Below are 14,112 nucleotides of genomic sequence, written 5' to 3' on the forward strand. Positions count from 1 at the left end.
TTTGGTCTTCTTGGTGGCCCAGCCCCTGCTCCAGGGACAGTAGTCTTTGGGGCAGAGGGTGGAGTGGGCCTTAAGTAGTACACAGATATGAGTGTATTCAAATCTACTCAAATGTGCATAAATACATAAATCAGTATAACAGTGCTTTCTCATTTTCTACCCCAACCCCTCCAGTCTTTCTTCTACTATAGAAATAATTTTGCAGCTTGGGATCTTTAAGTATATCATCTAGATTTTTCAGTATTTTTCAGTTTATATTAAATTCATACCTTTTTTCTCCTTAGCTCTTTCTTTTGAAATAATTTCAACTTTTCCAACAGGGTTGCAAAGATAATACAAAGAATTCCAATATATCTTTGCCTCAGCTTCCCCAGATGGTGATATCCTATCACATTTGCTTCATCATTCATCTTCTCCCTCTTTTTCTCTTTATGCACAGCAGGGACCCATGCATTCCTTTTAATTTTAAGGGTAATAATCTGTTACTATCAGTATTAATTTTGTGGTTAAAATTGTCCTAGAATTGGCTACTGGGAGCCTGTTCAAGCTGGCTTTTGTGTTCTTTTGACATATCACCATCATTTTTGAACATTTTCAGCATCATAAGATATTCCAGGCTCATATTATACTTCTGTTGCTGTAACACAATTGACCATTCCTCCAAGGAATCCTGGTTTCTTTCACTGGATAATCGTATTCCTCTTTTTTAAAATGACTTTTTAAAAATGGATGTGAAGCAATAAATTACTATACATTGGTATATAACACTTTTTTGTAATATTCAGTTATTTTACATTGATGTATTGTACCTCAAAACTCATGGGCCCTTAGACTGACTTCACTTTTTCACTATTTTAACAATGGTGATCTTTATGGTTCTATTTTGGGGCACTTGCACAACTATTTCTTTATTATCGATTCTCAGAAATAATATTGCCAGATTAAGTGGTAGTAATTTTAAATTTAAATAGATAGTACTAAATTACTGTACAAAAAGCTTAAACTGTCTGTGCACCTAACCAATGAACTGAGTTTTGTCAATGCCCCGTTTTCACTAAGATACGATGTAATCAAACCTTAAAAATTTTGCCAGGTAGATTATTTCTCTGCGCTTTGTTTTCTTCTGATTTTGGCAATATTGATTATATTTTAATGTTTTGTGGATGCTTACTTTGCTTCCATAATTCGCTTGTATCTTTCACTTTTATTTGTATATTTCTATTATGTAGTGTTATTGATTTTTTTTTAGGAACTTTTATTTGGTTCTAGCTATTATTACTTTGGATGTTAAATATGAGGAAAATATTTTCTCCAGTCTGACACTTAGTCTTTTTTTTTTTTTTTTAGATTTATTTATTTTTGAGAGAGCGAGAGAGAGAGAGAGAACACTAGTACAAGCAAGCAAGCAGCAGGGAGGCACAGAGGGAGAAAGAAAGAGAGAATCTCAGGCAGACTCTCCACTGAGTGTGGAGCTAATGCAGGACTTGATCCCAGGACTCCAGGATCATGACCTGGGCCAACACTGAGAATTGTGTGCTTAACTGAGCCACCTAGCTGCTCTGACATTTGACCTTTTTTCAATTAAAATTTGTATTTAGATAATTATCAACTCTTAAGCAGTTAAATAATGTAGAAAAAGCCTGTGTACCCTTTGCTCAGGTTTCCCATTGCTGTTACTTTGCTAAACTTACAATACAGTATCACAACCAGGGTATTGACAATGATGAAACCTACCCAGCCTGGTGCAAATCCACCAACACATCAGCACAAGGATCCTTCTTCTTGCCTTTTATAGCCACATACACTCTCTTCCCTCTCTCTCCACGTGACTTTTAATATCATTAGTATTGTCCTTTGTCTAATAGAAATTTTTGATATTTTAAGGTCAAATCTGTCAATATTTTTATTTTTCTTTATGAGTTTCTTTTGTGTTACTAAACTCAGATGTTCCTTAACCAAATATATTTTCTTTTAGTATTTGTAGTTTATTTCTGTAGCTTTTTAATCTATGTGGAATTTATTTTTTGAGCATGGCGTGTACATGAGGTAGGACAGATTAATATTTTCTAATGGATATAGCACTTTTAAAATAGTTCAGCCTTTACTATTTATTTGAAATGCATTAATGATATAAACTAAATTCTCATCATATATGGATCTGTTTCCGGATGGCCTAGTTCTTTTCATATATTTTTTCTGCTCTTAATTCATTAAAACTTTTTAATTGCTATAGCCTTTATAATGTGTTTTGATATTTGGTAGGGCAAGTACTCCTTCACTGTCCTTTTAAAAATATTATGATTGTTCTTGCAGATGTTCTTTTCCATATGAATTTCAAAATCAGCTTTTCAAGTTTTATTACAAAAAATGCTCTTGGGATTTTGATTGGTAGTCCATTGACTTTATGGATTAATTGGGAAAGAACTGACAGTTATGTTTTTGTTCTTATTTCAGTCTTTTATATAGTTGAGTGGAGTTCTACATCATTATATATATCATAGTAAAAAATCAGGCTTTGGTAGTTAGGCTATCTGAGTTCAATTTATAGTTCTATAAGCTGTGCTAATTTAGGGAAAATAGTTAACACTACAGAGCCTCAATTTACTTATCTGAAAATGGCAATAACAATAGTAGTAGTAGTAATAGTAGTATTATAGGGTTGTTATGAAGCTTAGGCGATGTATGAACTTAAAAGTGCTTAGATCATTACCTGGCACAGAGTGCATACTCAATAATTGTTAGATATTATTATATCTTCATATAGGTCTTGTACATTTTTTATTAAGTTCATAGGTATTATGACTTCTTGGCATTCAAAAAGGATTTTTTCTCCACTGCTTTTTCTAATTATTGTTAATGTGCAGAAAGGAAAACCATTGACTTTAAAAAAAAAACAGATTTTATTTATTGGAGAGAGAGAATGAATAAGTTGGGGGAGAGGCAGAGGGTCTCTAAAGCAGACTCCACTCAACCCCATGATCTTGAGGTCATGACCTGAGTCAAAATCAAGAATCGGGTGCTTAATAGACTGAGCCATTCAGGCATTCCTAAACCATTGACTTTTGACTATTGATTTTATATCTCACCATTTACTAAATTCTTTTATTCTAATAGTTTTCAGTTGGATTTTCTCTATAAGCTTTATTTGCAAATAATGATAGTTTTGTGTCTTCATTTCTATTATTCTATTTTCTTGTTCTAACTAATTATTTAACTCCGAGTGGTAATAACAGACATGATTTTTGGTTTGTTTCTATCTTAATGGAATTCTTTTATCTTTGACCATTAGGTGTGATATTTGTTCTAGTTATTATTCCTTTTAATCAATGCCTTTTGTCAAACTTAGGAAGTCATTTTATTTCTAGCTTATTGAGTGACTTTTATTTATTTTTCATATCAGGAAATTGGTGTTAAGTTTAAGTCAATGCTTTTTGACATCTGTTGAGGTGATTTCATTGTTTCTCTTTTAAACTGTTTAAATAGTATATTATTCTAGTAAAGTTGTGATATTGAACTATCATCCTTCCATTCCTCAAATGAACCCTAATGGTTCATGATGTAGTAGTATTCACTGTGTTAATTTCACTAGTATTTTATGTAATATTTTTTGCCCTTATGCTTACACATGAGACTGGGCTATAATTATGCCTTTATTATACCTACTTTATTTAGTATTGGTGTACAGATTATGGTAGAGTGAGTTGAGAAGTTTTTCACCTCTTTTGTTGATTTGGAAGAGTTTACATAAAATGAGCCTGTTGTTTGCCTGTGGGTTTAGTAGATATTCTCTGAAAAATCTGTGGTCTTATCACTGTCTTTGTTTTTACTTTCACTACTTTTGAATTGTTCTATAACTGTTAATCTATTCATATTTTAAAATTCTTGGGTCAAGGGACTCCTGGGTGGCTCAGCTGTTGAACATCTGCCTTCGGCTCAGGGTGTGATCCCGGGATCAGGGATTGAGCTCCACATCGGGGTCCCTGTGAGGAGCCGGCTTCTCCCTCTGCCTATGTCTCTGCCTTTCTCTCTCATGAATAGATAAATAAGTCTTTTAAAAAAAATTCTTGGGTCAAATTTGTCATTTATAATTTCTTATAAAAATATTTATTTAGATTTGTAAATTTGTTGATAAAATATTCTTATCAAATTTCTGTTTTATCCAATCCTATAGTTATATCCACTTTTACTACTTTTATTGCATGTTAGGCCATCTCTTTTTCTTGGCCAGAGAGGTTTAGTTGTTTCAAATGTCTTTAGAAACAAAATAATTCTGGATTCTTTTTAAGTCTACTAGGTTTATATTATATATTTCTTATTTTCTCCTATGTTCTTTGGATTTATTTTACTTTTTCTGCTTCCTTGAGGTGTATCTTTTATTTGTTTACTTTCAACCTCATTTGCTAAACTAAACTGAGGCTTTTATGCATCCTCCTAGCCCCACCTCCTGCATTATGGCTCTATTCTACAGATTTCAAAAGTAGAACTATCATTATTGCTTCTTTCCTTTTTTTTTTTTTAAGATTTATTTATTTATTTATTTATTTATTTGAAAGATAGGCAGAGAGAGCATGCGAGTGGAAGGAAGGTTAGAGGGAGAGAAGCAGAATCCCTGCTGAGTGTGGAGCCCAATGCAGGGCTCATCCCACCATTCTGAGATCACAACCCGAGCCAAAACCAAGTTCAACAAACTGCACCCCCCAGGCGGCCCCCCCAGCTTTTTAAGATTTACTCATTATTGCTTATTTGTAAATAGTTTATAAATTCCATTTTGATTTTCTCTTTAGCTCAAGAGTTACTTTTAAAAAGTATTTTAAAAATCTACAAGTACATAGATTTTTGGGGGGTGGTGTCAAATATCCTTTTATTGTTTTGATTTTATTATATGGTGATCAGAGACTGTAGATTGCATTATATCTGCTCCTTGAAATTTGTTGAGATTTCTTGTGGCCTAATGTTTTAAACATTGGAAAAATTGTGAATCTCTGAAAAAGGTTCTGTAACATCAAGCTTTTAATTATTCAGCTCTTCTATTTCTTTTTCCTATTCAATCTCTCAATTTCTGAGAGCAGTGAGTCTTATAGCGCCTATGTTTTTGTCCTATATTGTTTTTTATTCTAATTTTTGCTGTATATGTTTCTGAGTCATTAGATCTATGGCACATACACATCTTAAGGAACCTTTATCAATATAAAATATCCTCTGTATTCCAGTTAATACTTTTTAATAACTTTGTTTCTATTTTTGTCTGACATTAACCTATGTTTGCTTGATTTTGGTTAACTTTTCTTACCATATATTTTTCTACTGTTTTATTCTCAACAGTGTGTTTTTTTTTTTTTTTTCAACAGTGTGTTTAATTTTCAATTTGTCTCATATATGGCATATAACTAGATTTGTGACTCAGTCTAGGTGCTTCTATCTTTTAATAGGAAATTTATCTAGTTTATGACATCTGCTATGGCTGGACTTTGCCCTCTCATTTTACGTTTTATATTTAATTTGGTTCTTTGGTTGTCATTGGTTTGGTCTTGGGTTTGTTTGTTTGTTTAATTTTGTTCTAATTTTTTTCTCCCCCTTTGTGAGATTGGTTGATTTGTGATTTTCTTTTTTTTTGCCAAGAAGGAAGTTTCATTTTTTTTTTCTATTTCAGTATTTGAAAATTATTTGTTCCATTCTGTTTTTCACAGTGGATTACCTTACATTTTAAATAAACATATCTAAATTTAGTTTTCTTATCATAGTGTAGAGTTAATTAATATGCTTCCATACCAGTTCTACCTTTTCTGATTATTATTCTGTTTGAATTTATTTATAACAATATTATATCATACCCTGCATAAATAGTTATTTAGACTAAATTAATAAGATATATTATTTTTCTTTGCTTACCACACCATTTTTCATGCTTTATCTTTTTATTCACTCATTAGTTCATTTGCTGGGTTATATCCTCAAATAATTATTTCAGAGTACATTGGAGGTAAGTTTTTTGGAAACTTGTATCCTTAAAAGTGTCTATATTTTTCCTTTCCTTATTAATATTTGTTTAAATGAATAAAGAAACATTGATTCAAAAATCAATGTTTTGGAGCACCTGGGTGGCACAGTAGGTTAAGCATTTGACTCTTGGTCTTAGACCTGTCTTGATCTCAGAGTTGTGAGTTCACGCCCAGAGTTGGGCTCCACAATGGGCGTAGAGCCTACTTTAAAAAAAATTAAAGTTTCCATCAGCACTATTGCTCATTTGACTTCTTGAATTCATGTTGTTAATGAGAAGTCTGATGTAGATGTCATTACTGAATTTTTGTAAATTACTCATTCCTTCCCCCACCCCCACACCAAATAGCTTTTAGGAGTTCTCTTAACTTTAAATGAAATTCCACAAAGTGTCTATCTGTGGGTTTTGACTTTTTAAAAATTCTTCATACTCAGGAATCTTGTCCTGCATATTCTTGGGGGACTTCTAACTTGCTTATTTCACATTGGTTCTGCCTTCAAATAGATCTAGACCTAGTCATTTAGCATCTCCTCTACTGCTATCCTTGTCTAGCCCACTGTCAAGTCTCCCCGGGGGTTATTTTAGAGGGCCTTCCACCAAGCCGCAGGTCTCTTTGCTCCCACCCTTTCATCCTTTGAAAATTATGCCAACCTTGCGATTCTAGCAGCCAGAGCAGTCTTTAAAAAACTCTCTAGACAAGAGTTCCCTATGACTTCTCTTTACACTCAGAGGGAAAGTGAAGGTCTTTATAATGCTCTGCTGTATCCTATGTGATATTGTCCTCTGTAATCTGACTACTTGTTCCACTCCTCTCTAGGCACACAGGGCTCCTTACTATTCTTTGTTGGCAAGAGACAAGTATGTGTTCATAGTTCCCAACTTGATTCTGTCTATGTCTTTGATTTTTTTTTTAAATAGTCCTATATGTAATGGCATGATCTGTCAGCAGAGACATGAAGCCAAACTGAAGATTGTGGGGAGGGGCATTTGCAGTCTATTGCCATATTAACTTTTCCTGTGTCTAGTAAGGTACAAACAAAATTTAAAAATGTGGACACCAGACCCTTGAATCCAGTTCTGTCCATTAAGTTGAAAGAACCAGAACCTCAAGCTCACAGGCAGGAGAGTCCTGGGAGGTGCGGCTGTTGATCCTCTGATGCCCACTCCAAGTCACATTGCAGCACCGTTCCTCAGGCCAGTCCTCCCTGGAAGCACCTGGTACATTATAGAAAGAATGGGCTCTATAGTTGCTTAGAACTGGTTTCCAGTCCTGGTTCTTCCCCTTGAGTAGCTTGCTGTAGATGGATTCATTTTGCATTCACTCATTCAGTAGATATTTATTGTCAGACCCTGTTTTAGGAGCTGGGTGATATATTAGGGAAAAAACCACAAATATCTCTGCCCCAAAATGGCTTGAATTCTATTGGGAGAGCTTTCATTCTAGTGATAAATTATCTATGGTCTCTGAACTTCAACTTCAGTGTTTACATCTACAAAATGAGACTGTGTATATAGCATCATCTACTTAGTATCAATGCTGTAGAAATAGAATAGGCATAGTACCTGGCACATGGAGGTTCCAAATGCATTTTAGTTGCCTCCACTCTGCTTTTGCCTACAACACTTCTTTTTGGCACTACTGTTATAGTACTTTGGAAACTAACCCAGTGTCTGATATATAACAAGCAACAAGTGAATTCAAGTAAACTGAATTGAATGCCAATGTCTAGGTAATTTTCTAAGGATGTGTGAAAGTATCTACTTTCATTGGATGGTACTGGCGCTCTTAGTAGTGGCTTCTACTCTCCTCTATCCTTGAAGATCATTGGAGATCTTTATTAGGGGCAAGAGGGGATTTTGGGAAATTTTGTGAAGTGCTCCTGTTACCTTTGAAATTTCTTTTGGGTTCCAAATTGTGAAGACTTGATCACTTCTATAACATTTTCCCTGATTCCCTTTTAGGGGTTAAGACCATGTGAACATTGTACCTGTTCTATTATGCATGTGATTTCCCTGTGCCATGTTGCTTTTGTGACTTGTATTTTTAAGATTATAAGTATTTTACATATTCAGCTTTATGAGAAAATGCAAGAAAGCATAGACTATAGTAAAAAAGGCATGTCATGGAATTGTCACTGAATTGTCACTGAAGGGGCTTGTCATACCCCTGGAATCCATCATGGCTTAGGATCTCAGGCAACTGGAGGAACCCATCTTAAAAAACAACGCTGAGAGTGATGATATAATGTGGAATAATGGAGTTGAAATTTTGTGCTAAGTAATGTGTTGAAATTAGATGCCACATTGCCAGTGTGTTCCTAAATTGACAGTCATTGGGCAGCATTCCATAATGTCTCTAGTTTATGTCTTAACTGAAGTTACAGCTTCAAATTATAATGTGCTGCTTGCCATAGCATGGTTATGACAGAAGCACTTTCATTACTTTGCATAGCTTATAACTTTTCTTTTAAATTACCTCTTTGAGTTGACATTTCTCTTAGGTATAATCCACCTTAAGATTAAATTTGGTTAGCCCCTTCATAGTTCAGAATCTAAACTAGTTAAAAATCTTTATGAACTTCCTTATATTCAAGATAATATAGGCCTTGTTAATTTCAACTTTAAGGACTCCTCAGAGATTTTGTAGGGACTTTAGCAATAAATTTAGAAAACAATTTTGGTTATAATATGCAGTATTTTCATGAATAAAAATATGGCACTTCTGAGCTATTCCAAAAGGAATCTAACTTATTGCCTGGAGTTTAGAGTCATTTTTGTCAACTGTGGACCTTACAAGGGCAGTTCAATGGGAGTCCGTTGTCTGTGTACCCATTGTGGATAGATGTAGAGGGTGTCCTATATCCAAATACTGCTTCTCTCTTTCAGACAACCATTTTTACATACTGCCCTGTCCAGCATGTCTACCAAGCAGTGATTCTCAAAACTTGCAGAGTTAAAGGAATCACCTGGGTAACTTAAAAAAATTTACATTCTCAGACTCCAGCCACAGAGAATCTGAATTAGTAGATAAAGGAGATATGATACGGCCACAAGACCTCTCTTTCTGGTCCCTTTCCTGTCCTTTACAGTTTGGTGACCACACCAACCTACCCATGATAGGCCACATATGGAGCAACACTTAAAACAGCAACAAAACATTGTGGATAGATGGGGAGAAGAAAGAGGCCACACCGAGGCCACAGCCACAGCTGGAGACTGATTTAGAGACTTCTTAAGAATTCCCAAATGCTGAGCAAGGGACAAACGCATAGACTATTCCATCTGCTGTTATATTCCACAAACTTTCAAGCCAGTTTCTGGCTTAAAACACTCTTACTTCCCCATATCTATCATGTGACTGTGCATGCGCCTGTTGGGGGGGAGCACCCTCTCTTCCTTTCTTTAGTTGATTATAGCCAGTTAAATAGAAAAATGAGAGAGAGATACAGATGAAGAGATATGGCACTTCTGGCAAGATTCAGGACAGAAAAGAAAGCAAACAAGAGAACACTCCTTGAGAAAAATATGTGAAGTAGTTCCTGGTTGGTGGAAAATAACAGTATTTTTTTTCTTACATCTTTTTTTTTTCTTACATCTTTTGAAGATAACGTAGTACACTTCTATTTCAGCTTCCGTAGTAACTGGCTTTATTTATAAAAAATTGATAGTATCATCATTGAAGATGATCAATCATTAAAAGTCTTTCTTGTAAAGGGAACTCCCTGTTGTTCATTCTAAATTAAGCCAAGAAAGTCCTGAATAAATATCATTGATGCAACAAGTATTTATTGATGAGGATGCTAGCCTCGTGGGTTTACAACCTGGAGGGGTTGTAAACTAGTTAAAAATAGTGACAGTGGCACACCACTAAGTGGCAAGTGCTCTGATGGGGAGTCACAGAAGAAGAAGGGGAGCACCAGAGCCACATGATTCACCCAATCTTGCAGAGTGAGGGAAGGCTTTAAGAGGTTAGGAGATCTCAAGTTGCGCTGTGAGGAGGGTAAAAGGAGTTAGCCAAAAATGGCCAAGGAATGGGTATAAGAAAGCCTGACCCATATCTAGAGAACTGAGAGTGATCCTCAATGCCTACACTAACTACAGCTGGCACTTGGTGGGGCTGCCCACCACTGCCCAAGTTAAGTGGTGGCCAGATCGCCAAGGATCTGTGCTAAATCCCATGAACCCTTCCAGTGAATTTCCTAACATAGAGGACATCCTGAGGATCACCAGCACACCTGCTATGCCTGTTTACCTATAGATATTTATTGGATGAGGACAAAAAGTGAGCTATCAAATGGTAGAAATACTTGTTTCCTTATTTGTTTTTGTATAGTATCTTTTTTTTTTTGTATAATGTCTTTTTTATTTTTTATTTTTATTTTTTATTTTTTGTATAATGTCTTTTTTAAACCTAAACTTGTCTAGCCCAATTTGATCTCTCATCATTATTTCTCAAATTCTCAAACTTGGCTCTGAATTACTTTTGACTTTTACTCTCAAATGACAGAAATATGTTAGCTTTTAGGAGAGTCAAAGAAAGCTACTGGTTCTAAGGGCAATTTTTAATCAAGAGATCCAGAAAGGATTTGAAGCCCTTGGAATATTTATAGTGTCCCAAGGTGACACTTTTTCCCCCCTTTTTCTTTTAACAGGTGAGGATTTACTTGACTGTGTAACTTCTGGTGTAGTAAAAGCCACCCATGGTATTATGGTGCTATACCATAATGCAGATAGCTTCTCTGGTCATGTTCAAGATACAGTAGTATTTATGGAATAATAGCCATGGACCAGATACTTTTATATATATATTTATTGGGAAATTCTACTCAAGTCTTTCTTGAAAATAATTTCTTTTTAAACAATTAAAAGAATTCCTAAAGGAACTTATGACCAGCCAGGAAATCTTTGGATTTCTTACCGGCTTTATCTTCATTTTGGGAAATTCCTTAAAGCTCTGTCCTTTCTTATGGAGTAACTGGCAGTGGTCTGTGACTCTGTTGAGCAGTCCCCCTTAGACAAGCTTTCTGTTTTTTTTTTTTTTTTTCCATCATCTTTGTCTCCCTCTGGACTGAAGTAGGATTGTAAACATGGTGGGCGTAGGGCTCCCTCCTTTCTGTTTGACCTTGTACCCTTCATAGTAGTGTTTTCTGGGGCCCAGTAGATAAAGAACACTACTTCCCAAGCACAGCTGGGCTTGTTTTTGATCTTTATTTCTCATCTAATTGGAGAGGATTTACAGTTCATAAATGGGCTCTAATAGGGAGCGTCCCTGGAGTTAGTATACAGCAACACAGTGATTTCCCAGCAACCTGTGGTTTTACAAGGGTAGCTTCCTTCACAAGTCTATTTACGTTATGTCTGCTCCTGCTTTATTGCCTTTCTGTCCTTTAATTTTCTCCTTTCTCCTCTCTCACTCACCACATCATCAGACTTCTCCCCTCAGCTGGCCATAAATACTTAATACTTATTGCACTTACAGAATGAAGTTTAATATTTATTGTTCATGATTTCCTATGCAAATTAAACATTTTTATTGTATTTCTCTGTTTATAGTAACTTCATGGAAATGTTTCTTATTCATGGGGGCCTAGATTTTTTTTTCCCTCCTGTTATTTTTGAACAGGGGCATAGTTTTGTTTGTTTGAATTGGTTTTACCCTTTTGATCCAATAGCTTTAATGAATAGTGTATTTTCTATTGCTGGTGTACATCTACTTAGCATCAGTTGCCAACAAAAATTCAGTTCTAATCAAAGTATAGGTGATTTATATAGTCCTTTGTATTTAGAAGCCTGCCTAATGAGGTATGTGAGTATTGCAAGATTTGCTGGTGCATCCTCTACAGTGTGCCTTTTGATATTTTCTATTCTAGTTTTCCAGAGAGATGGTCATTCAGAGCCTACACATCTGTTCTGTATTTTGAACCTTGGATGAGAATATTCATTCAGGCCAAAAGAGTTAAAACAAAACACCTGTGCTATTGCCTCTACAGACCCAGGTAACTCACTTTCTTTCAATTAACTTCATAGAGTTTTTATTATAAAATCAATATTGCCCCTTCCCCAAATTGTCAAGGTGATTTGATAGTAAGAATTTTACAATTTGATAGTAAGATTTTATAATTTGATGGCAAGGTTTATACTCTTGTAAATAAAATTCAGACTGCCTCTGAAAGGTTTGCTGAAGAGTAATCATGTGTAACAAATATTTGGCCATAATAACAACACACTGCCGTGAACTCTCTGAAGTTAGAGAATCATTCCAAGTAGGAATTTATTGTTTTATGAATCCTAGGTTCTTTGTTTATGATAAGTTCCATTAAAAAAATCATAGTTCACTATGTGTTCTGTTTACCCAAGGTATTTGAACTATTAAATCATACATATATGTGTGTATATATTATGTGTAGAATGAACATATTTATAAACACAAATTTGGTTCACTTATATTTTACCATGAACTAGTTAACATACATAACCAGACATAGTTACAAATTTTTCTTGTGATGAGAACTTCTAAGATCTAATCACTAGCAACATTCAAATATGCAATATAGTATTGTTAACTATGCTGTATACTACATCCCCATGACTTAATTATTTTGTAACCGGAGGTTTGTACCAACATAAACTTTTTAGAAGCCAACATTTACATATTATAAAATTTACCTTGCCCAACTATATATGCAATCATAACAGTCTGTGTGTGTGTGTGTGTGTGTGTATTCTTCCTGGATGGTCTTCATTTACTCACCAAAACAGTTATCCAAAGATTATCCAAAGCATAAAAAAGGTAAGATTAGCTCTGGTTTTGAGGAGTTTAATATCTACTGGGACAAACATTTAATGCCTATATGCTGTCCCCCCCCCCCCTCTCTCTCTCTCTCTCTCTCTCTCTCTATATATATATATATATATATATATATATATATATATGTCTTTTTATATGCATTGTTTTGTTTTTTGTGGCGACTTTGTAGGTTGTGTTTAATAATCACCATCTCAGAGATCAGGAAATGTCACAACCAGACAAGAGCTCAGTATTCTGGCTTCAAATTCTTGACCAATTCATTCAATGCTCCTTCCCCTATACCACCTAACTTTCTAATAGACCTACATTTGTTATGTTGTCTTATTTTCCATGAAAAAGTAGTGGCTGTCCTAGGATCTTGCAATTACTCATACCAATATCAATATTAAAGTTATAGATCTCTTAATTGTATGCCCTGGTGAATAAGTCTAGTTATCATGTGTCACCATACAAAGTTATTACAGTATTTTTACTATATTCCCTATGGTATATATTACACTCTGATGACTTATTTTTTTTATAACTGGAAGCTTGTCCCTTTTAATTCCCATCACCTGTTTTGCGTGCCCCCAACCTCTCCTTCCTCTGGTAACCAATATTTTGTTTCTTTTATCAGTATCAGTCTGTTTCTGTTTTGTCTTGTTTGTTGATTTGTTTTTTATATTTCACATATAAATGAAATTATATTGTCTTTCTATGACTTATTTCACTTAGCATAATATTCTAGTTTCAACCATGTCAATGGCAAATGGCAATATTTCATTTTTTTATGGCTGAGTGACATTCTGTGTGTGTGTGTGTGTGTGTGTGTAGGTAGGTAGGTATATGTTTACATTTCTTTTAATCCATTCATTTGTTGATGGACACAGGTTGCTTCCATATCTTGGCTGTTGTAAATAATGCTCCAATGAACACAGGGGTGCATCTATCTCTTTGAAATGATATTTTTGTTTTCTTTGGATAAATACCCAGAAGTGAAATTGCTGGGTTATATGGTAATTCTTTCTGAAATTTTTTGAGAAATATGTTTTTGAGAAATTTGGCTGTACTATTTTACAGTCCTACCAACAGTGTACAAGGGTTTCTTTTTCTCTGCATCTTTGCCAACACTTGTTATTTTTTGTCTTTTTGATGATAGCCAGTTTGACAGATGTGAGGTGATATCTCAGTGTGATTTTTATTTTCATTTCACTGCTGAGTAGTGATATTGAACATCTTATCATGTGTTTCTTGGCCATCGTATGTCTTCTTTAGAAAATTGTCTATTGAAGTCCACCTGTTTTTTAATCAGGTTGTTTGTATTTTT

General features: G+C 34.7%; 1 protein-coding gene across 3 annotated transcripts in view; it reads left to right on the forward strand.

Annotated features, from left to right (window-relative positions):
• MORC1 (MORC family CW-type zinc finger 1) overlaps nucleotides 1–14,112 on the forward strand; it is a 181,382-nt gene that overhangs the window by 27,373 nt on the left and 139,897 nt on the right. For all 3 annotated transcript variants that reach the window (XR_012024102.1, XR_012024103.1, XM_072811549.1), the window contains exon 9: nucleotides 11,869–11,994. Coding sequence is in view for 1 of the 3 variants with exons in the window: in XM_072811549.1 (XP_072667650.1) it covers nucleotides 11,869–11,994 (126 nt within the window). In the remaining 2 variants the exon portion in view is untranslated. The remainder of the gene's footprint in view (nucleotides 1–11,868; nucleotides 11,995–14,112) is intronic.

Source organism: Canis lupus, chromosome 35 (assembly GCF_048164855.1).
Source record: "Canis lupus baileyi chromosome 35, mCanLup2.hap1, whole genome shotgun sequence".
Classification (NCBI taxonomy): domain Eukaryota; kingdom Metazoa; phylum Chordata; class Mammalia; order Carnivora; family Canidae; genus Canis; species Canis lupus.